We start from the raw sequence: 22,863 nt of genomic DNA, 5'->3' as shown, positions 1-22,863 counted from the left end.
GGCGCGGCGCAAGCGGCGGCGCAGGCGCGCGCTCGAGGAGGAGATGCGGTGGAACGAGGGCATGGCGGTGTTTGTGCGCAGGCGGGACCGGTGGACGGGCGCGGCGAGCGTGCGCAAGTACGCGCGGAGACGGAGCCGGACGAGCGCGGAGATGGAGCCGGAAGAGGTGGAGGCGCGGAACACGGTTGTGAGGATGTTGGAGGAGACGGCGGTGGTGGAGGAGAAGGAAGAGGTGGTGGAGGAGGGGGGAGATAGCGGGGTGGAACATGGACAATCCGGTGAGGGTGGGGAGAACGTGCCGGCGCCCAATGACGAGGGGGCTGCTGTGACGGGTGGAGAGGAGGGTGAAAAGGTGCAGGTGCTGGAGGGAGGTGAGCATGAGGGCAATGGCAAGGTGGTGAGGAGGACGAGTAAGATCAACATCGACATCCCAGCGTCCGAGGAACCGCTCGTACCTCTCGCACCGCCGCTCTTGCCGCACAATGCCATCCGCCAGTCCGTCACGTCCAAGGTGTATTCGGACATCTACGCCAAAATCGTCATCAGCGGCCAGACACCCAAGGTTCCTATCAACCTATCGCATATGACGCGCGCCCTGGTGCAGGGCTGGAAAGACGACGGAGAGTGGCCGCCGCGGCCGGGACCTGCCGACCCACTAATGGGCAGGAAGAGAGTTGCAGCAGCAGGAGGAAGGGTTGGCACGTTGGCTGCGGTACTGGGCGGCGGCGATGCCGGCGCGAAAGCGGGTTCGGGAAGCGCTGTCGCCGGTCATCACGGCGAGTTTCTGGCGCACCATCCGCATCTGCAGAAAGGCGTTGAGAGCGTTAAAAAGGTGTTCAGGCTGAGCGGAGGCCACCATGGCCATTCGAATCCAGGGGCGGGGCTGGCACAGGACGGACATCAACCACCGGCGAACTGAATATAAGGCACAACCTACAGACAGGAGTTGACACAAAGAAGCTGCAATCGTTGCTCGGCAAGACGGAGGCTGGCTTCCAACATTACTCTTCTTCTTCCATACCGATATACCTACCTACATCCTCTCCTTGTCTTCCTTAACCACCTCATACCCACCAATGGCGGCGCTTATTACCCTTCTCGGACCGCATTGAACGACGTCAGTGACTTGGACATACTCTTCTTACTCTCCCTTATTCCGGCGGAAAAGATATCTATTCCAGCTTCTTAATATTATGACTGGGGAGGACTGAGGCACCAGCACCTTGAACATGTGTGCCTATGGTTCTAGGCCACAAGAACTGCGAACGTTGAAGAGAACTACCAGATGTCCAGTTTTCCATCTACTACGCCATCGTGTCCTGTTCCCCTATGTCTCCGACCTTTGAAGCCTTCAAGTTTCTTACGCTCTTCATTTTCGTTCGTTTTTGACGTCTTCAAGTCCGCCAGCTTTCCCATCTCTTTTCCTTTTCGCCATGATGCTCGTCGCCATGCCTCGGTCAGCAATCCCGACGTTCCGAGCTAGGATTATTTGTATACACTCCACTCGCATATCATCTCAAGGAAGTAGGTCGGGTTGAAAATCTTGTACGGACGTAGAGGTGCGAGTTTGAATCCTATCGTGGAGCGGTTTACTCTGGTTGCCCTTCCCCCGAAGAGTAGAGTGCTTTTAACAAGGACACATGGTCCCCAGAAACTGCGTATTCTATAATCTGTCTGGGAGACGTGTCTGAGTAAGCGGGGAGGTGTTGCACATTCGCATCAGGCGATGCTTCTCCGGGTATCCACGACGCGTAGGCATCAGCGGATTACTCGCCGGAGAGGAGAGCCCCGCAAGCACCAACGACGTCACCACACGCCGAACCATACCAAAAGACAATGGCTGAACCGCAACCCGCGTCGGAAACGGTCAAGACCCGCTTTCTCATCATCTCGGACACGCACACGGCGCCGCTCATCGACGCCAGCCGGTATGAGCCCGCGCGCGACAGGCCGTTCCGGGCGCCGCTGCCGGCCGCCGACGTGCTGCTGCACTGCGGCGACATCACCATGATGGGCCACCTGGACGAGTACGAGGCCGCGCTGGACATGCTCGGCGCCATCGACGCCCCGCTCAAGCTCGTCATCGCGGGGAACCACGACCTCAGCCTGCACGAGGACTTCTACCTAGGCCAGAGCCGCGGGATACCGGACCCCCTCACGAACGGCCGGCGCATGCATTACACGAAGTATGACCCGGACATGCCGCGGAAGGCCCGGGAAATATGGACGGGCGAGAAGGCCCGGGCAAAGGGCGTGACGTACCTCGAGGAGGGCGTGCATCAATTCGTGCTGCAAAACGGCGCGAGGCTGAGTGTATGTTCCATGTAGTCCACTCTCACGTGATGTTTACCGTTCACTCCTCGGCCTGCTGCACAATCTTCCTATGCCTCTCGGGACTGACGACCGTACTCTAGGTATACGCGTCCCCGTGGCAGCCCGAGTTCTACCAGTGGGCCTTCAACTACGACCACGACAACGACCGCTGGAACCCGCCGCACCTCTCCGCCCCGGACGCCGTCAACGTCGCCGTGAACCCGCTGCCGGAGCACTGGCAGCCCGATGTCGTGATGACGCACGGTCCGCCCAAGAACCGGCTGGACTCTACCAACACCGGCCTCGCGGTCGGGTGTCCGCACTTGCTGCGCGCCGTGGAGAGGGCGCGGCCGAGGCTCCACGCGTGGGGCCACATCCACGAGGCGTGGGGCGTCGAGAGGGTCGAGTGGCCCGAGGACCGCGGGAAGAAGACCGAGACCGGGGTCGATGGGCTTGTGAAGAAGGCGAAAAAGTACGAGTTTGCTAAGAAGGACTTGATCAGGGACCACGCCGCGTTCGTAGACGTCAGTGGGAGTTCGGCTGCCCCGTTGAGGCTGGCGGAGGAGACGGTCATGGTCAACGCCAGCATCATGGATCTGTCGTACAAGCCGAGTAATGCACCGGTTGTGGTCGACTTGGACTTGGAGTATGACAAATCGTCGGATAAACGAAAGGCGTGAAAAGGGCTTTACTAGAATGAGGACTTTGGGCTCTCAGTAGAACGCAAATGCAAAACGACATTCATTTATAAGGATCCATTTGATGTTATCAAGAAAGAGGATTTCTAGAGTTCCTCTTAAGCCTATACACACACTACTAGAGTCAGGCTAAGGCAATGATCAAATCGAGTCCAACCGCCAATGGACAATGAAAGAAAGACCAATCCAAACTTGATAGTTGCAAGTTACAGGTGCTTTCTCGGCAGTCTTTGCAGATCCTTGCAACTACTGGGTGTAGCGAAGACGGGGCCTCTTGCTAAGGCGGGTAGAGCGGCGTCCTTGAGGCACTTCGACATCGCTTTCTTCCTCGGCGAAAGCTTCATCAAAGACTTCGTCGGGGATAGGAACCATTTGCCCCTTTACGTCCTGAATCTCGTCCTTGTAGTCCTCGTCCGCCGGATCTTCGTCCTCTTCTTCGTCCTCGTCTTCTTCCTCTTCGTCCTCTTCTTCTTCGACCTCCTCACTGCCATCCGCATCATTCTCTTCATCCTCATCGTCTCCCTCATCTTCCGTAACCTGTTCCTCCTCCACAGGCTTCTTCGTACCCGCCTTCATCTTCGCCTTGTCCTTCTTCCCAACCAATTCCAGCCTCTTCTCCTCGGCCCCACGCTCAATCCTTTCCATCTTCGCCTGCCAATCCTCTTCTTCCCCCACCACCACATCATCATCATCACCAATACCACGACCAACACCGGCGGCAGCCTCCGCCTCCTCCCGCGCGAGCAGCACCTCCGGCATCTCGGAGACCCAAACGCCGCGCAGGCGGCGCCAGTACTCGGGCACGGGCGGGCGGCAGATGCCAAAGTCCCACTGGAGATCGCTGTGGGCGGGACGGCCGTGCACGCGGCGGCCCGACTTGCGGACGTCGGGGCCCGGGTCGAGGAGGTGGTAGACGATGGTGACGGGGGTGACGGTGGCGATGGTCGTGTCGGACATGGCGCTGCTGCGGTCGTAGTCGTAGTCGTCCATGGTGTCGTTAGTGACGATGCTGCGGTCCTGAAGCGCGAATTCGGGGTACGACCATTCGGCGACGGGGTAGCCCATGGGCGCGGCGAGGCCGTCGTCGTAGGTGGCTTTGATGTGGGCGTGCGAGTCGATCTGCGGGACGGAGAGAACAGAGTGTGGGGTTAGCCGTGACGGGGCTGGGAGTGTGGTAAGTAGTAACGATGTATGTGTGTGGGCGGCACGAAGGGGAGAAGGGCTGTCTACGCGTGTCTCTTGTACGCATCAGGGGCGAAGCACGGTGAGGGGAGGATGGGCTTACCAAGTAGTGGAGCAACGCAACGACCGGGTCCGAGACGTTGGTGGAGGCGATCAATTCCATCGTAATCACCTTGCGACAGTCGGCGGGGAGGATTCCCAGGTCGATGCCTTCTTGCCGCAAGCGCGCCCAGAAGCGGTTGATCCACTTCACGTACCAAGAGTACCACTGCCCGGCTATGTTGTCCTTGGAAGGACCCTTGCGCCGGCCTAATCCTGAGTGGGCGGGCGCATGTTGCTCATCGGCCACAGGTTGCTCGTCGGGCGCAGATTGTTTGGTGAGCGCGGGTTGCTTGTCGTAAGCGGCGGGCGCAACCTGTTCAGCGAGCGCGGGCTGCTCGGCAGACGCGACCTGTTCAGTGAGCGCAGGTTGTCCTACGAACGCGGGCTGTCCTGCGAACAGGGTATGTCCTGCGAACGCGGGTTGTCCTGTGAACGCGAGCGGCTCAGTACGAAAGAGCTTGGTGGCGTCCGCGGCATATGACCCGACATGAGTAAAGATCGCAGGCAGCTCGACGGGCGCAGGTTCCTCTTCGGACGCTGATTGTTTGGCGGCTAGAGCTTGCTTGGACGACGCAGCCCGTTTGGCTTTTTTGACGCGGAGGTTGATGATGCCAGCACCGGGCGGAGGACGCGCCATGGTTGGACGGCTGCTGCGTGCGTACGGAGAGTCGGTGGGAATTGAGTGTGGCGACGTGTAGTAGGTTCCAATGGGAGAAACCAAGGTGGACGGCGCTTGTGGGTTGTTCGGTTTGTGTTGGGTTTGGAAGCGGAAGCGGGAGTGCGGGAGGTAAACAGTGAATGAGCGCGGGTTTGGAGCGAACCTGGACATGAAGGTACTAGACAATGCCACCAGCCTGGCTCGCGATTTAGAAGCGAGAATATCTCAAAAGTGGCGCCGATGGCTGTAGTGAATGTACCGTAGCACGATTAGCTGATGCTCTGATACCAGCCTGTTCACTTGAGCATACACTGTACACTTACGTAGGAGAACGCGGCAGCGATGTCCAAGCGGCAACAGTACCAGACACTGATTAGCACAAGCTACACATATACCGCAATAGATTCGTAATGGCTCATATGGTGTCAACCTCGAAATCGTACGGAACTAAAGAGCTAGCAGAGGAAGAGGAAGTGAACGATATGGGAACATTGCACTCGGCTTATTCTGCAAAGCATCTTAATCCAAAGGCGCGTCCGAAAAGAGACTGAAAGAAATGAAATGCCGGCAAATAGACAGCAGTTATTTTGGTTACGTTGGGTTCCCTTTGTTGTCATAGGCGAGCTCTTTCTACCGCAGCCGATCACGAGCTTGACAGCGAAGGAATGCAATGAGTGGTAACAAAGTTGGCATTGAAGAGGGCACTGGGCCACTTAAACATGCGTTTTCCAAGAAGCAGTATGATATGGATGTTTCAGCGCCCCTTCCGATGTTCTCGTCTCGTTTGGTACTTGGCACGTCCCGAGGAATGTCACGATCGGAAGATGGTGGATCATTTTCTCAAAGTCACTGATTACTTGGGGATTCTTCAAATTAGTGTGGTACTGATCTAGCGCCGTTCACCTCCATGGAGTACGACGAGCAAGTCTACCCAATCATTACAATTTTAGCCACCACTGTTGCTAACCAGGGTGAACCTCTTTAGAACATCTTAGGTCGACCAACACCATAAGGCGACGTGGAACTTTAGTGAAGCATTTGCTTCGACGTCGATCACATCGTCGAACATGAGCGGCCGCCAGTGGGGTTTGTCCGTCTCGAAGCTCCCAAACAAGTTTTCTCATCGGGTTGGTGATGGCAGCCGCTTTGCGCTAGATGACTGGACCAGAAGATGAGGACGGTGCATTTCCTGGGCAGGTAGCTGACAGCAATGCGGAAGCACCGGGCGCGCGGGCAGAGCGGCCGCAATGGTGTTGTCAGATCATTCGTCCTCTTCGACGACCTCTTCGCCGTAATTGGCCTCCAAAGCAGCCTCCTTGCTTTCGTCTATGCCGGCAGCCTTCTTCTCTTTCTCCATGTTCTGGGTGACGTGGGCATTGACCTCGCTCTGGAGCTCAGACACGGAGTTGCGAAGGGCGGAGAGAAAGGCCGTCTTCCCGTCGGTGGTGGGCGCGGCGCTCACGGCGGGTAAGTCGCGAGAGAAGACGGTGGTGCCATCGGCAGGCGAAGAATAGGTGGCGCGCAGGGAGGCCATTTTTCGGAGGCGGAGGCGGAGGTGGATGATGGGGTGAGCTGGGGATGCGGGGCAATGGTGGTGAGAGAAAAAGCGCTTGCCCCAGGCGCCGATCTTGCTGCTTCGGCTGGGCGCCGGCATCAGCCCTACGACGACGTACCGCTGCTTCATCTCCGCCTCAGCATTGCCTCTCACTGCCTCCGACTGCCCTAGGTCCCTCTCCGCGTGCCGCCCCTCTGCGCCTCGCTCCGCTCCCGCTCGCTGCTCTTGGCTGTGCCGGACATGGCCTGAGCTGCCCGCAAGCCCGCCAGCCCATCGAGACCCCAGCCAGCGCCCAAGTCGCACAGCGCCAACGCCCAGCGGCTGCTCTCAGCATGGCCTCTTCACCCGCCCGCACCGTTCTGAGCTCGCCGCCGCAGCACTCGCAGCCCCGCAGCAGCCAGACGCCCACGTCCGCCCACCGCGCCCGCCAGCACTCGACCTCCAACGACGACCAGTCCGACACGGACAGCGACTCCTCGCGCATCACCGCCCTCTCCATCCACAAGCAGCACACGCGCTCGCCGCCCGCACACTACCCCCAGAGCACCCCGAGCTACAGCCCGCAGCTGCAGCGGCCCACCGTCGCCCACGTCTCGAGCAATGTGCAGAGCGCCATAAACGAGCTGTCGCGCGACCAGAGGCCGCCTGGCGTGCAGACTCCGCCGTCGCATCCCGGCCATCGCCCCCGCCAACACTCGCAGGGCTTCTTCGAGCCCTCCCTGCCAACCGCCTCGCATTCCAACTCGCCGAGCATGTCCAATTTGTCCGCCTCGCAGATCGCAGCCCAGGCTGCGATGCACGCCCAGCAACACGACCACCAGCTGCACCGAAAGCGCTCCACCACCATACCCGAGCCCGGCCAAAACTTCCCTGCCCGCCGGAAGCCTTCGAGCCCGTCGCCCGTCGTGCCGCCGCTGAACATAAATCCGAGTCTGAGTGTGCCCAGCCAGTATCAAAACGGTGTTCTTGGGGGCCAGAAGGGTGCCGCGACCGCCGCTGCAAACACCGTGTTTCCCAGAAGCCCGCTTGCCTCGCCTAGTCCTGAATTTAATTCCCGCCCCATGTCGCCCCAAGTGATGCCCGAGAAGGAAGCGAAGCCCGTAAAAGAAAAGTCCAAGATGAAGCTGTTCTCCAAGCCGAAGAGCATAGGGATATCAAGGGAAAAGGACATCACCAAAGGGTTGCCTGCACTGCCTTCGCCCAGTCGCCCCGGCATGTACAGCTCGAGTTCCCTGTCGATGAACCAGTCCACCACCAGCCTAATCGACCACAAGATGCCTGCTCCGTCGTTGTATTCTCTTGCGAATGCCTCAACCTCGACCCTTGTTCCGTCGGATCGCTTGCCCATGTTGCCGGAGAAAGAGAAGGAGAAGGAAAAACATCATCGTCATTTCTTATCGCGCCAGAAACACAAGCTGAAGCATGACGACCATATCCTCCCGCTTTCTTCTGCAGCCAGCAATTCCAAGCCCACGGATCCAAGCGCGCCCCAGCCGCTCTACAACTTTGCCGCTCCCAACTCGCCTGGCCACTCAAGTACCTTTGCCCAATCAATGAGCGGCCTGGACTTGAGACATGGAGGCCGAGCTTTGCGTCAGAAGAAGAAAGAAGAAAAGGCTGCAAACGCTCACGCTGCATCTCTAGAGAACATAGAGACAACGTACCGCGAACGCGATCCCTCTCTTCAGTTGGAGCGACCCGAATGGCCGGGTACCGCGGGTCTGAGCACATCTGCGCCTTCTGCGTCTTTGCTGTCGGCTGGACTTGCTTTGGAGACCCCCCAGACATCTGTCGCGACCCTTGGTGCCATCTTCGGCGTGCCACAAATGACGCCAGACGATGCTTGGCCCCTGATCAAAGCGCGCGTTCTTCTGATTTTTGAGGGAGAAGACCCTCGACCGCCAATAGAAGATTTCAATGCCCTCGTCTCGGTGCATCTCCGACGCTGCATACAGCGACAGGCGCCTACGGTCATCATAGAGGATCTCCATGAATTGCTGCAGACGGGCTTCCTCTCTCTTGACCAGACGCTGCGTCACTGTCCGGATGACCGGCTCGTACCAAAGCTGGTGGATATGTGGACCATTATTCTTTACACGATTCTGCCTTTTGTACAAGCTGTCTTCTTGCCTCTCGACATGGAGTTCAAGGGTAGAGGGATCATGAATCCGAAGGAAGCGGCGGGTTTTTGGGGGGCCTCTCTTCCCAACCGGAGCCGGGCAGATTCTGACGCGTCGAGGTCGAAGCAGTTTCCCACCATCGGTGAGGAGCTTGATGTTCGGCGCCTGACGCTCATCACTTTCCGTGACATCATTATTCTTCCGCGTAATGACGCGCTTATGGCCATCTTCTCTCGCTTATCTCTTGAGAACATCAACGCTGGAATCGTGGACTCGCATCCCTCCCCCGACGCAACGAGCCAGGTCTCCCACCAAACCTCACCCGCGACATATCCTGCTCGTCCTGGGACTTCCACCAGCCTTGGCGACACCGGGTGGCCGGCCAGTCACAGCATTGCCCATAGCCACAACTCAGCCTCCAACATCCTCGAGAGCACCGCGTCGTCCTTTTCGAACCCCTTCACTTCATCCAACTCGCGCAGCCGCGCCACTTCCAACACCTCTGCAGGCTCCTTCCACAGCTTGCCGACCAACGTGCACTTGGCGGGCCACGGCCGTAGCCACTCGAATCCGCAGAACTTCTACAACCACCAGCTAGCACCCCCACCTTCTTCACCAGTGCCACCACAGCCTATGGACACGGCCAAGGTCATGGAGACGGTTGCGCGCATGCTACAGTGCGTCAGCATTCTGATCAGCATCCGGAGCGGCGATGACGCCCAGGCAAAGATGGAGAGGCTGGCAGCGGAGCTCAAGTACAACTGGTTCGGCAGGGGGCGGACGGGAAGGAATAGAAGGGGGTTTGTTGGGAGGAAGGGGACGAGTTTGGGGACGTTGGTGAGGGTTGGGGAGGGAGAGTAACTGGGTTTGGAGAAGGCTGTGGAGATGATTGTGGGTTGAAAAGGCTCGCGCTGAGCGTCGAGTGACGGAGATGATGGTGAAGTGGATGGAAGAGGCTGTTATCTTTTTTTCCTTTTTTCGGGGATTTGAGAGATGTTATTCCTGCTGTTGCAGCTGCGCTGATGATGCTGAGAGATACCCGCAACCGGCGCTTTTGTGTTTTTCTGTTCTTCGGGTTTGAAGTTTTGCGATTGTAACAACTGCTTGAGCATGGGTCTGGAGATTTTGCTTCTTGGTTTGTAGGTTGGGAAAAATTATCGAATCGATTTCTTCCTCTCTGTTGCTTGGTCTAACACTTCTACAGCCTCCTTTTCTCGATACTTGATTGAGTCACTTATTTCTAAGATTCAGCAGCATATCATGGTTCTGAGGCTTCCAGGGAAGCAAAATGGTCGGATGGATGAGTGCAGTATAAAGGTTCCCAAGCACCTTTTGATACGTTTCATGTACGGTTCATTATTATGACTGGGGATATATGGCTTTATCTACTCAATTTTCCTGCCACAAGATACGTAGACTTTCTAATGCTACGTTGCGGCAAGCACAACAGACGTCCACATTAAGTGATCGGCCCGCAAGCGGCAGACCCGACAGCCGGCGATAAGCGATGACATGACATCCGATCCCGCAACCGCCAACCACTATACATATACACGAAATCCCAAGCGTTCCCGATTACGGACGTTGTCCACATAGCTGTTGAACAGACCACTACTTACTATAATGGGAAACATCACAATTCTCGGCGCTGGGTAAGCACTGCATCCCGACATGTCAAATTGCCTGCAATACCCCGCAACTCACTACCCCACTTACTCATTCGCCATGGCCGGATCTAAACGTTTCCAATCGTGTATATACTGACACTTAGTATAGCATTACCGGTCTCGCCACGGCATCCATACTCCGCTCCAGAGGCCATAAAGTCACCATCATCGCACGGGATCTCCCACCCAAAGATGGTCAGCCCATAGACCTCGACACGGCCTCCAAGGCCTGGGCATCTCCGTAAGTCATTCCTCCCACATAAACCTCTCTCTCCGTGGTCTCCTCGTACCGAGTTTTCACAGCGCCAAGTAAAAAAAAAAAGGAAAAGAAAAGAATATGCCAAACAACAACAACAAAAAGCTAACCAGATATTACCCCCCCTCCAGCTGGGCCGGCGCCTTCTACATGCCCGACATCAACACCACCCCGCAGCAGCGGCGCATGCAGCGCCTCACGCTCCCGCACCTCTTCCGCCTCGCCGACTCCGCCCCCTCGTCCAGCGTGCGCCGCATCGACATCGAAGACGTGCGCGACGACGACGGGGTCTCACCGAGCGATTTCTGGTACGCGGACCACGTCCCCGACTTCGCGCCCATCCCGGCGGCGGACCTGCCCACCGGCTGCACGCTCGGCGCGCGCTGGCAGACGGTCGTGCTGCAGCCGGCCGTGCTGCTGCCGTGGCTGCGGGCGCGGCTGGAGAGGGAAGAAGGAGTGACCTTCATCCAGCGCGAGGTGCGCAGCCTGGCCGAAGCCGCTGCCGCCGCCGCGGTGCCGCAGCCCTGCGACGTGCTGATCAACGCGTCGGGCAACGGGGCGCGCGACCTGATTCCCCAACAGGAAGACGAAAGGGCCAGGGTGAAGCCGGTACGCGGGCAGACGCACCTCGTGCGCACGGCGTGGGACCGCGTCTTCATGCGGCAGGGCTCGCAGTACACATACTGCATCCCGCGGCTGGACGGCACGGCCGTCGTCGGCGGCGTGAAAGGGATGGGAAGTGAAGACTCCGACGTGAGCGAGGACCAGCGGATGGACATTTTCGGCCGGGTGGGCGACAACCTGCCGCACGTCTTCGCCGCGTTCCCCGCCGACTTCGACGTCGTGAGGGACAATGTCGGGTTCAGGCCGGGCAGGGAGGGCGGGCCGAGGGTGGAGAAGGAGGAGGAGGTTGTGGGTGGTGATGGTGGTGGTGGGTTGAATGTTGTGCATGCGTATGGTGAGTTTGAATCACTCCCAACACACACACATACACACACCCTTTTCATGTTGTGTTTCTTTGGCTGACTGTAGGCGGTGCTAGGTGTTTCGGGCAGCGGGTATGGTTACAGCTTCGGGCTGGGGGAAGTCGTGAGCGAGATGGTAGACGAACTTCTGCAAGCCTCCCCAAAGGCAAAGCTATGAAGAGCGTTTGGACGTAAGAAAAATAGAGAATAGTACAGACGAGTTTGTCACGTATCAAAACAAGAAGAGAGAAGAAACTTTGACCGAATGGTTCTCATTTGATTCGTCGTATGTGAGGTATTTATTATCAATAACACATTATGCCATCTCATCCATTCGATCCCCTATTCCCACTCATCCACCCATCCGTCCGTCCGTCCGTCCATCCATCCTCTCCTTCATATCTATCTCGTCTTAGCAACTAACCCCTTCGCTTACAACCAAGCGAGCGCAGCAACGACACCGCCAACGGCAACGCCGGCAGCGGCCTCGATCCTGCCGGCGGCGCCGGTGTAGCTGGAGGGGGTGGCAGCGGCGGTGGGGGTGCCGGCAACGGGCGTCATGACACCCTTGGGAGTGGTGATGGCGGCCATGGTCGACGACGCGGCGGCAGCGGAAGAAGCCTTGGAGGAAGCCATGGCAGAGGAAGAGGAAGAGGAAGACTTGTCCTCATCGGCAGACTTGGAGGAGGAGGAGGAAGCAGCGGCAGCGCTGCTGCTGACGGCGGCGCTGGACAGGCTGGGAGCAGCCGTCACGCTGGGGCTGGCGACGGCGGACGTGGCGGCTGCGGCGGACGAGGAGGCCATGGCGGCGGAGGTGGGGGTGGCGTCCGGGCCGTAGCCGGGGAGGTAGTTGGGCGAGTAGCTGGCGGTGCCCGAGTAGGCGGCGCAGCCGGGGACGGTGGTCTTGGGCGGGGCGCGGCCGCCGCCGCAGTCGAGCATCTCGCACAGCTCACCGGTGCCAGGAACGTACCACACCAGGGAGGCGCCGCCGTACTTGACCGTCGCCGACGAGACGCAGCCGGACAGGTCGGTGCGGGCGAGGGCGCCGCTGGCGGCCAGGAGGGTGAGGAGGGTGGTGCTGGTGGTGCGCATCTTGATTTGTGTGTTTGGTGGTATGTGAAAGTGTTGGTTGTAGTTGTAGTTGTTGGAGTTGGCAACGAATGTGGTTCAGCGAGGCTGCTGTATTCAAAGAAGGACTGGAGTGATGAGCTCAAAGACCGACGACCGGAACGAAAGACGTGTGGTGAAGAAGGAAAAGAAGCAGCCCATCATCCAGACGGCCCTCCATCTTATACAAAAGTCGACTCGTCGACCGGCTGAATCCTTCGCGCGCGCTTGCGGTCTCATGACAGGCAGCAGTCAGCGCACCTACCACTCGCATTCCATCTACTCACTGCTTCTCCGCATGCTCATCTCGGCCGGCAAACGCCACCACCACGGCGGCAAAGGCCGACAGCGAAGGGCGAGACGGTGGCTGCACACAAGCTTAAACGCCGACGCGCCACGGGCATCCTCCTTCATGCGCCGGTGATGTGAGAGGCTCGCAGCCAGTCCGCACCGCCATGTCCAATTTCAGCTCGTCTTGGCCCGGCATGGCGAATCACGCCACGGTCTGAGGTGGGTGCGAAAGCGAAGATGGCAAATTGAAGCATTGAGGCGTCGCGGGAGAGAGCCGGAATAGCTCAGGGGAAACCGTTTCTGGCCAGTCTGGATGCTGTCTGTGGCTTGCCGGGGGCCGAAAAAGCCAATAGACACCTGCGCTAGTACCACTGCTCCATCGCTCCGGATATAACGCGAAACAGCCCGAGCGACCGAACAGTGATGGTTGCTTCGCGGCCGGTGAGTAGAAAGGTCGAAGATGAGATGTTGACGTAGAGTGATTGATGGGCATGCGTTAGCAACCGGTAGAGGGATGGACGAGGCCTAGGAAAAGCTTGTGCAATAAGCTTACCCAGCTCTCTGCCCGAATCAGCAACCACGCCCCTGTCTCTGCCCCCTGCAGCCCGCAGATACGGCGACGATCGGCACCCATCGCTCTCGTCCCGGAACCGAACCATGCCCGTCACCACCTGACAGATCGTCGTTCGGCAAACCAAGCGAACAAGGCTATCGGTAACTTCCATGGCATCGTCGACAGTCCGAGGTAAACGAGCTGAATCCTTCCGGAACAGGCGGCGCTCCTCTCCACGAATGGGGTTGGGATCAGCCATTGTCTGTTCTGACTTCATCTAGCCTGCTTCTCTTGATCAGTGCCCTTTAGCTGTCTACTCTCTTCCTCGAAGCGCAAGACAAACGCCACCATCAGCAAATCAAGCAGATCGCTCGCGTAAACATGAACCAAAAAAAAAAAAAAAAAATGAAGACTTTCATTTCTACATCGCCCAATGCTGGCCTTTTTCTCTTTGAACAATAGATGTCGCGTGAACCGTACTTACTCCTTTGATCGACCTGCCCATCCTCCCTAATTGCACAATACCTCTCCAATGCCCCCCTGCCGTATTAATCAGTCATCCAAAGTAAGTAATAAGAGAATGTTCTTCCGTTCCCATGCCTCCCTCTGTATCCTTCTCTTCCCTCTTTGCGCCTAGATAGCATAACCGTCCTCCTGCTCCTCCGCACCCCCAGTCAAGCTGTCCGAGCCCGTCGACGCACCGTATACCCTAATCGGCACGGCAACCTCGAAGCTTTCGCAGTTCAGCCTCTCCACCGCCGCCAGCACCGTGCCGCGGTCGTCGCTCGCCATCTCCTCCAGCAGCGCCGTTGCCCCTCCCCAATATTCTCCGAGCTGTTGCTGTTGCTGCTTCTCCATGACGGGCGTGTTCGCAACGCTGTTGTTGCGGCTGTTGTTGCGGCTATTGTAGGCACTGCTGCGAGTGTTGCCGATCCTGGGCGTGACGAACTCGACCCTCAGCTTCCATTGCAGGCTGACCCCGCTCGTGATGAACTCGGGCGTCGCATTCGGCGGCACCGTCGGCGCGAAGCAAACCCGCCGCGCGAACAGCGCGTTCTCCGCAAAGCTGGCGTGCACCTTGCGCGTGACCCGGTGGATGCTCGCCCCGCTGCGCAGTGCGATGGCCGGGTCGACCTTCTCGCTCGACTCGAGCGTCACAGCGATCCCATACACTGGCACCTCCGCGTTGTCAAACTCGATCACCGCCGAGATAGTCTCCCCGAGCCGGAATGCCGGCCTCGCCAGTCTGATTACTGCGACGCGCCGTCCATTGCGCGCAATCTCAAAGCGGTTAGTCGAGGCGCTTGACGAGGAGCTGGTGTTTGAGCGGAGGATGGCAAAGTCAATGGCCTCCTTCATCGAGTTGACGGGAATCTCCTCTACTGTGGACCGACGACGGCGGTATTCTTTGGGCGCTTCGGTCGGCGAAAGAAGGCTTCCGTTTGGATCGCGCTTCGCTGTGTCGAGCAAGTTCCGCACATAGTTTTCGAATTCGGCCTGGGCTTGTTGTGCCTCGCCGTTCAACTTCTTGTTGGCCGCACCATTCGGTATCAACTGAGCTTTGGCGTCTCCAACAACGCTGGTGGTAGCTTGATCGCGCAGCAGTATATAGGGGGACATTAAATCGTGTCCGAGAATCTCGCCATGGTCTGCGGAAGATCAGCATACAATGTCATGTGGCTTGAACCATTTCAACTTACTGGTGACGCTCCCAAAGACCCGGAAAGGCACGGTCACACTCCTTACCGCTCTTGCCGAGGTGCCAGGTCTTTGAGTTCCGATGTTTAGATGGTAATTCACCTTCATTGCCCTTCCTTTGTGTGTCGGTGGTAGTCCTCTCGGTAGTGTGAATGTGTACGTGTAGCTCTTTTCCTCTCCAGGCGCCAATTTCAAATCGACAAAGAGAATGCTTTGCGGCGTGCTCAGTAGCGGAACCGTCTTTGCACTTGCAACGGATCGCATCTCGCGGATGCTGCTTGGCTCGGCGCCGCCCAGGAGACCTCCAATCGATTCTCCAAGATTAGACCAGCCAAGTGCGCCGAACAGGCCGCTGTCGCGCTTCGTTCGCTCGATGCCGACAACGCCGCCGCCTCCTTGTCCTCCCATGACACCTTTCCTCTTGACTTCCTCAAATGGTCCCTGGTTGATGAGCGATCCATCGAGCGTAAACGAGCCCATGACTTGAGCATAGCCCATCATCAAGACTTCGGGTTTGTCTTGTAAGCGCGTATTCACTGGGGCGAGATTGGAAGGTTTGCGGTCCTGCATCAATTTCGGAAGGAGGCGAGCGGTTGGTCGTGATATGTACTCCGACGCCAATGTTTCGGTGGAGTTGTTGCTCACGGTGTAAAACTCGCCGCTGCTTCGAGAGCTACCTCCGTTCATGCTTGCGCCTGATATTATCCTGGTGACTGGTGATGGCTGTAGTTTATCTCGCGGTGGTGCGATTTCCTCTGGGCTCCTCGTCAAGGAGTTCCCTGGCGACGGAATCAACGAAGCATTCCTTGTTCGAGGGATGCTGAACGTGTCATCTGCTGGAGATATCTCCAAGGCGGGACTCATCTCCCCAAGAGCCGGGCTGGGCTCAGGCGACGTCGGGGGAAACTTGAAGTTCCCTAGCGAGGGTTTTCTGGGTTCGTTGGCCACAGGCGTTCCCGGCGCAGTGTTTTGCTTAGATGTCCGTCTGCTTGGTCTTGGCCGCGTCGGCACGCTAATGTCCGTCTGTGATCGGCCCAGAGGGGGTGGCGATGTGCTGAAGAACGGCGAAGGTTGTAGCGAACGGGTGTCTTGTTGAGCGTGTAATCAGCCCCAATTGATCTCTACAATGCGCCAAGAGAGCGGACTTACTATTGGGCCCGCCTGAACTTCCTCCACGGGGAGAGACAACCTGTAGACTAGTGCTCCGTCCGTGTCCTCTCGCAGGACGCTTGGGCGTGGCCACGCCGCCAGGATTGTTGTTTGTGCCGTTGATGGCATCGCTGTGAATAGACATTATCGACAGGGACCTGCCGTGGGTATGGACGGGCGTCGTGGAGCCATTGGGGGCATTGCTAGCGGCAGAGGCAGACGGCGACCGCGGGACGCCCGGGAGGTGCGGCGTGGTCAGGCTGAGAGCTGGACGGTGGCCGCGGGCCCTCCCTGGCGGCGCAGCGCTCTGAGCCCCTTGCGAGATGAAGGCGACATCGTGTAGCGACGAGTTCTTGCTTGCGGACGGCTGGGCCGACGAGGGAAGGCTCGGAGCGAGAGAGGGAGCTATGGACTGGGCGACCGAGGGAGCGCGCGCAGGGAGGGGCTTTGGGCGCGAGCGCTCAGGGTGCAGGAGGCGGGGGTCTGCATAGGAGGAGTGCTGGGGGGTGCGGTCGGCGGCGGGCTTGGTCGAGGCGACGTTCTTGAAGGTGATGGTGCACTGGACGTCTTCGCCGGCGAAAACGGAGGATTCCTTGAAGCTGACCGACACGCGTATCGGGGTCGTCTTGGTGCTGGTGGACATTGCGGAGATGAGGGAGCTCCTCCGCGCACGGGAGCTCTAGGTCATGAGAGTGCGGGCGATGATCGGCCGGGCTGCGAAGTCATGCTGAGCGGCCATGCGAAGGCAAAACGGCGACGTCGGCAACGTTCGAGCACAGGGCGCGCGGCTGTCCAGTGCGGATGACCAGCGGACGGAGGTGTTGCGGAGCTCGAGCGACCTGGCTGCACAAGCGCGCGCCATGCGTATGCCAAGGAGCCTTCCCCTTCTGACCGCCATTGCCGGCCTACTAATACACTGCACTACGGCTATCTACAAGATTCTGTCGTTCCAGCCGCCGACGTCGCCGTAGTCGGCCCCAGGGCCCCGCGGGCGCGAGAAGTCGGGGGCAGAATCGCGCTCTTCACGCTCCCGCCCTCTGCCCTTCTGGCCTCGCTTCTGCTTCCAAGCCGGTACCTCATGCTTGCCTCCGTACACACTTCCCACGCCCTTCTCCCTCCACTTCTTGGGCGGCTTCATGCCCTTCTCCACTTGTGCTTGATAGATCTTCTCGCCGCGTTTCTCCCAGCGCTTCATGCGGGCCTCCTCCTGCTCCTCGTTCGGCTGCCATTTGGACCTGAGAATCCTCCGTATCGCCTCGGGGCTGACCTTGAACTCTGCCGCCAGCACCGCCGTCGAGTATTTCTCGGGCTCCGATTTGTGCAGCGTCCGGATGCCGTCCATGGCGTCTGGCGACAGCTTCTTGCGTGGCTGCCAGCCCTCCTCCCCGAACTTCTGTTTGAGTGCTTCCTTTTGAACCTTCCATGGTTCAAGTTTGACAGAAGCTTTCCTCTCTGTATTTTCGTACGCCACAACCCGAGGGTAGCCGCCTTTCACTACGATCTCGCCAACTGCTGGCACACCTTCCGTCTTCTCCGCGGACTGCTCGCCTGAGCCAAGTGCAGCCTTCTGCTGCTTCTCCAGCTTTCTCCTCACCTTTCTGTCCTTCCTCGACTGCTTCACTTCCGTCTTCGGCGGCCGCGATCCAGACCGACCATCAGTCAACACCCATAGTCGATGCTGCACGTCCTTTTCGGACAAGCCTTGCAGCAATCCCAAATCCTTGCGCAGCTCCGCCGGATCAGGATCCGCAGCGGCATCAACATTCTCGATGGCATGTCCTCCGTCGCCTGTAGCGAAAATATCCGCATCCTGGCGCTGTTCCGCCGCCGGGGTCCACGGTTCGGGGCTGATGTTCGACGGTACGATAGCGTCTCGCGAACCGTTCTTGTCAGCGCCGGCGCCATCGATCTGTCTAGCATCTGGCAAGCGAAAGGAGGCGGGATTCTGGAGGGCGGGTCGTATGCTGAGAGCTCTTGGGTGGGCTTGCTGTCGCAGCGGCGGCGGCGCGCTGGTGGGCGGCAATCGGCGAGGACGCAGGAGGGTGGATGTGGCGTTGAGGCCGCTCGCACTCTCAATAAAGAGGCTGAGGGCCCGGCGTGAGCACGCGGGGCAAGCCATTGGAAGTTATGCTGGTGATGGCGGTGGGTGTGCAGTGCTGGTGGATGGTGATGCAAGCCTGTGCCAGTAAAAAGTGCTCGATGATTTTCGGGCGCATGACTCGTGTGCGCGGTGGAGCCGTCTAGCCTTGTGCCTCCTTCAGCTTGATCACCCACTCGCTTTGTTCTATACGCAGCAAGATGTCCACATGCCATGACGTCTATCGAACTCTTAGCTGACAGCCTGTTGCAACTCCAGACCAGTCTCGTGTACACATCCGCCAGTCCCAAGTACGCAGCAAGGAGAGAAACAACTACAGAAACAGCCCAACCACGCCGCTCACGGCCTTGACCGACACGTACATGCCTCCGGCAACGACGACACCGGCGTACAGCAGCCACCGAAGATTCCTGAACTCGACATTATACTCCTGGTCCAGCGTCGCGAGCTGTGTCTGGCCCAGCTGCGTCATGATGGAGTACTCGGGCACGTACTTGAAGTCGAAGTGCGTCGTCTTGCCGTCGAGCCCCCACTTGCTCTCGATGATGTACTTCCAGAAGACGTCGCGCGTGACGGCGTTCTTGTAGCGGTCCCAGCTGGGGATGGAGCGGTACGTGTAGTTCATGACCATGAAGAACACGCACTGCCCGGCCATCAGCGCCCAGTAGTACAGCGACGGCCGCGGCAACCCGAGCGCGTCGCCGAGCTGGTTGCCGTTCAGCCAGCGCGCCCCGGCCACCAGCATGTCGGCGCTGGCGTACGCGGGCGGCTGGTCCTGCAGGCAGCGGATGATGTTGTTGGCCAGGATCTTGGACACCTCCGATGGATGGATCTCGTCGAGGTAGAGCGTCTCCATCAGCGCCTTCGCCTTGGCCGTCGTCGCGAACTCGTCCGTGGGCGAGCCGACCAGGTATCCGATGTACCGCCACAGCGCGATGTAGTCGACCGCCTCCTGCTCCCGCACGTAGATGCCCTGCCGCGGCCAGCTCAGCCAGATCAGCGTGCCCGAGAAGACCGAGATGGTGGCCATGCTGTCGAGGTCGTTGATCGGCACCCCGTACTTCTCCACGCTGTAGTACTCCGGTCTCGTTTCGGCCAGCTTCAGGATGCGCTGACGCACTGCCGCGTGCAGGAGGCGCACGCGGATGCTGCTCGCCCAGCCCTCTCCTCCTGGCTGTATGCCTTCCAATGTCCTGGTGCATTGCAGTATGTGCTGCGTCGTCTCAAAGAGCCGTCTGCGCGCGACCTTGGTGCCAAAGCCTCCGGTGCGGGCCAAAGTCTCGACCACACGCGCAGCGCCCATGCCGCCGAGCAGGGACTGGTAGGCCAGCCCGGTAAGAGCGGCACTGCCGTATCTGTAGAAGACGTCCTGGCCGCGCTTGATCTGCTCCCAGTCCACCCACTCCGGGACCGTGTTGACCTCTTTCCACAGCTCGCCAAGCTTCCCGTCCTTGTGTGCGTTGTCGCGTAGCAAGGCGTACAGGTCTCGATGCGGTGGGCCTTCTGGCTTCTGCGGGTTCTTATCGTCGCCCAGTGATCGGTCCCGCTCTTCTGGAGCTTCGTCCGTCTTGTTCATCTTGGCTGCAGCATGCTGGCCGTTTTGCCGGGGAAGTGCATTCTGCGGTGGTGGCGAAATCTCGTTCAGGCGTTGGAGACATTGCTCCCCCAGGACATCATAGGAGTGCTTCAACGGGAGTGTCTGCTCGGGAGTAAGGTGCTCCGGAGTCAGTTCGATGGTGAGTCCCCATGCTCTACGTTTAGGTCAACTGCACGTCCTCGAGTGGTTCGAAAGGATACATACGTTCGAGTGTTCTCGGTGCGTCGTCTGAACGGATTTGGCCACGCCATGATAGAGAGAAATTGCCGGGGCGAAAAGGGAGTGGAGTGTCTACCCGATGCCTGATACAATAAAATGTATGCGAGGGAAAGCACGGTAGTACATTGGAGCGCATATCAGCTCCTGAAGCAAGAATGAACTAATGCGGGCACGGCGTCATGAGTCGATGATCATACCCGCGCCGTTGCAGCGGGGTAGCCCGATCGACATGATTCGTTGCTCGGCTCTTGCTGGATTGGCACATGGCGGTCAAGTGCAAACCAGAGAGACGTACCTGCATCCCGAGTGGATGACGCTGCAAGTGGCAGGCTGCTGGTTTGTCTGGGGGAGACAGGGGTCGCCTACTTTGCGATGAGCGTGGAGCCCCCGGCCTGCAGCTTCACCTCTCATCCGCCTTCCACCTCCGCCACCCGCGTCTTTCCCTCCCACATGACACTAACTCGGGCATCACTCATAAGGTGGACCAACAGTGGCTGTTTTCTTGCATGTTTGCATGACTTGCTGTCTAGGATCTCACGCCAATCAGCATAGGCAATCACCTCGCTTTGGCGGCTGACCATGCAGCCATACGACCTTATCGCAATACTCTTTGCCGATTCAGCTACACGCTCTCGCGCATTCCTGTTATTAGTCGTGTCCAATCATGGATTAAATGACGATGAGTGATGTCTTCCAATCAATTTGGTCCTTAAAAATCATAACCACAAATCCTTCCTACATAGTGACTGATCGCTACCGCATACGGCGATGCTTTTTGCAGATTTGCTTGATACAGTGGCAATGATGATCGAACGTCTACGAAGCAGCCAAAGAAGCAAACTACTAGAGTTTTCTCAAAGTCCTGGACATCTCGGTGAGTGCAAGTGTACTTACAAAGATTTTCATAGAGAGAAAATCCAATACTAGCACAATTGAGAGTATAGTCTGCCTTGTACGTGTTGATTTCCTTTACCGAAGTTTAAGTTGAGGCATGTTTTGAATCCAGTGTGGGTGCGCTTGATCCAGGACGAGACGGGTGCTTGCATACAAGATGGTCATGAACGCCTACACCAGCACGCACATGTAGAACGGGAACGGCGTCCGACACTATTCAGCACTGTCATACTATTTGCAAATAACTGCTTAACATCAAATTTACGCATCTTCTGAACTGGCTGTTGCCTAGGACAACGTACAGGCGCAGGCGCCTTCGCGTACGATATATTTCGTTTGTCGATGCTCCCGCATCCAATTTCCCATCCATATCCACACCGCTCCAGCAAACGCCAGGGCTTTCTAGCTCTCGAATGCTTCCCAGGATTCTAAGGAAACATCGTTTTCAAGGTCAAAAGCCCACCAACGCCTCCTTCTGCACCAAGATAGCAAAACTACGAAACAACAACCGACGAAGCTAGCCGGACCAACACCATGGACTATGACACCAAATCCACCGCCATGGACATTGACGACACTCGTATACTCCCCCGCATCCTCTCCCAATTCCAACGTGCTCCGAAGCTGACTTCAATCTCCCCAGTCGCAGAGCCCTCCCCAACCGCGAACCGCATCTGCCACAACTGCCAAGTCCCCGAGTTCGCCCTCTCCCGCCCTCTCTCCTACTGCGCCAAGTGCAACCAAACGCTCTACTGTTCCCGCACCTCCCAACGCGCCGACTGGAAGTCCCACAAGAAGAACTGCGGCAAGAGCACCACATCCCCCAAGTCCTCCCCTCCCCCATCTCCCACGGCCTACCTAAACAACAACAACAACGACGACGAAGCAGAAAAAGAAGAAGACGAAGACAAGCCAACCCTCGCCTTCCCCCTCACAACCGCCACCCGCACGACCCTCCCCTCCATCCTGCTCAAAACCTACCTCCTCCGCCTCTACGACGAGCACCGCCTCGACCAACGCCACCACCAACACCACGACGACGACTACGACGGCAGCCACCACTACGAGCGCTTCCAGCAGTTCGGCCCGCCGTCCCCGCCCGCCGACACGCTCCTCTCCGCCCACGGCAACCCGCTGCGCGACTACCGCCGCTTCCTCGACCGGGCCGAGGCCGCCGCCGCGGCGGGCGCGTTGGCGCTGCCGGCGTGGTACTGGGGTAGTAAGACGACGACGAAGAAGAAGAAGAAGGAGAACGTTGTCGTTGGTGAAGCAGCTTGCGGCGGTGGTGATGGTGGTAATAGCAACAACGACATCAGCGACATGCGGCGCGCGTGCGAGCACCTGGCCAAGTACGGCGGTTTGATGATCGAAGGAAGGATGAAGAGGCGGGTGGCCAGCTTGTTTGAGAGCGAGATGGATCTGGCCATGGGCCAGTTCGAACTGGATCATGACGAGGTCATGGAGGAGGCGCTGAGGGGACTGGCGGTCAAGATCTGTGGGACTGAAGTCGTGTGGGCGGGAGAGCGCTCATGAGTGTATGTGTGTGTATGCGAGGAGGCAGGGAGCAGAGGGATAGAATCGATGGGGACGGGCAAGATTGCAGAGAGGGCCTTTGAGTTTGCTCATTGAAGCTATAGTCTATCAGTACACACCGGGTCTGCCACAACAGGCTCGAATTCTGTCATGGGTCTGGCCATCGAGTAAATCTTCCAATGGAGAATTCTCTTTTCTAATCATGAAA

At 58.3% G+C, this 22,863-nt stretch overlaps 9 protein-coding genes across 9 annotated transcripts; 5 read left to right on the top strand and 4 right to left on the bottom strand.

The window, feature by feature from the left end:
- Positions 1 to 61: 61 nt before the first annotated feature.
- SLS55_006373 (uncharacterized protein) lies at positions 62 to 919 on the top strand (the record flags this gene model as incomplete). Its single annotated transcript, XM_066777803.1, is given in 2 exon segments — positions 62 to 69; positions 82 to 919. The coding sequence occupies 2 exon segments, from the start codon at positions 62 to 64 to the stop codon at positions 917 to 919; spliced, it is 846 nt and encodes a 281-aa protein (XP_066631898.1).
- Positions 920 to 1,836: 917 nt separating this feature from the next.
- SLS55_006372 (uncharacterized protein) lies at positions 1,837 to 2,993 on the top strand (the record flags this gene model as incomplete). Its single annotated transcript, XM_066777802.1, has 2 exons — positions 1,837 to 2,313; positions 2,415 to 2,993. The coding sequence occupies 2 exons, from the start codon at positions 1,837 to 1,839 to the stop codon at positions 2,991 to 2,993; spliced, it is 1,056 nt and encodes a 351-aa protein (XP_066631897.1).
- A 264-nt stretch (positions 2,994 to 3,257) lies between these two features.
- SLS55_006371 (uncharacterized protein) lies at positions 3,258 to 4,932 on the bottom strand (the record flags this gene model as incomplete). The annotated part of the gene is made up of 3 exons (XM_066777801.1): positions 3,258 to 4,130; positions 4,297 to 4,508; positions 4,746 to 4,932. The coding sequence occupies 3 exons, from the start codon at positions 4,930 to 4,932 to the stop codon at positions 3,258 to 3,260; spliced, it is 1,272 nt and encodes a 423-aa protein (XP_066631896.1).
- A 1,609-nt stretch (positions 4,933 to 6,541) lies between these two features.
- Positions 6,542 to 9,489, top strand: SLS55_006370 (uncharacterized protein; the record flags this gene model as incomplete). The annotated part of the gene is made up of 2 exons (XM_066777800.1): positions 6,542 to 6,547; positions 6,778 to 9,489. The coding sequence occupies 2 exons, from the start codon at positions 6,542 to 6,544 to the stop codon at positions 9,487 to 9,489; spliced, it is 2,718 nt and encodes a 905-aa protein (XP_066631895.1).
- A 435-nt stretch (positions 9,490 to 9,924) lies between these two features.
- Positions 9,925 to 11,577, top strand: SLS55_006369 (uncharacterized protein; the record flags this gene model as incomplete). The annotated part of the gene is made up of 2 exons (XM_066777799.1): positions 9,925 to 9,932; positions 10,683 to 11,577. 2 exons carry the CDS (start codon positions 9,925 to 9,927, stop codon positions 11,575 to 11,577), a joined length of 903 nt encoding a protein of 300 aa, XP_066631894.1.
- A 371-nt stretch (positions 11,578 to 11,948) lies between these two features.
- Positions 11,949 to 12,608, bottom strand: SLS55_006368 (uncharacterized protein; the record flags this gene model as incomplete). The annotated part of the gene is made up of 1 exon (XM_066777798.1): positions 11,949 to 12,608. One exon carries the CDS (start codon positions 12,606 to 12,608, stop codon positions 11,949 to 11,951), a length of 660 nt encoding a protein of 219 aa, XP_066631893.1.
- A 1,492-nt stretch (positions 12,609 to 14,100) lies between these two features.
- RGP1 (Golgi membrane exchange factor (Ric1p-Rgp1p) subunit) lies at positions 14,101 to 15,735 on the bottom strand (the record flags this gene model as incomplete). The annotated part of the gene is made up of 2 exons (XM_066777797.1): positions 14,101 to 15,116; positions 15,168 to 15,735. 2 exons carry the CDS (start codon positions 15,733 to 15,735, stop codon positions 14,101 to 14,103), a joined length of 1,584 nt encoding a protein of 527 aa, XP_066631892.1.
- Positions 15,736 to 17,245: 1,510 nt separating this feature from the next.
- Positions 17,246 to 20,260, bottom strand: SLS55_006366 (uncharacterized protein; the record flags this gene model as incomplete). The annotated part of the gene is made up of 3 exons (XM_066777796.1): positions 17,246 to 18,227; positions 18,730 to 20,163; positions 20,214 to 20,260. The coding sequence occupies 3 exons, from the start codon at positions 20,258 to 20,260 to the stop codon at positions 17,246 to 17,248; spliced, it is 2,463 nt and encodes an 820-aa protein (XP_066631891.1).
- Positions 20,261 to 21,656: 1,396 nt separating this feature from the next.
- Positions 21,657 to 22,826, top strand: SLS55_006365 (uncharacterized protein; the record flags this gene model as incomplete). Its single annotated transcript, XM_066777795.1, has 3 exons — positions 21,657 to 21,702; positions 21,814 to 22,617; positions 22,792 to 22,826. 3 exons carry the CDS (start codon positions 21,657 to 21,659, stop codon positions 22,824 to 22,826), a joined length of 885 nt encoding a protein of 294 aa, XP_066631890.1.
- Positions 22,827 to 22,863: the final 37 nt, after the last annotated feature.

The sequence above is a fragment of the Diplodia seriata genome, assembly GCF_021436955.1.
Source record: "Diplodia seriata strain FDS-637 chromosome Unknown scaffold_6, whole genome shotgun sequence".
Taxonomy (NCBI): Eukaryota; Fungi; Ascomycota; class Dothideomycetes; order Botryosphaeriales; family Botryosphaeriaceae; genus Diplodia; species Diplodia seriata.
Note: the sequence above shows the minus strand (reverse complement) of the source record. Positions and strands in the feature narration are given on the sequence as shown.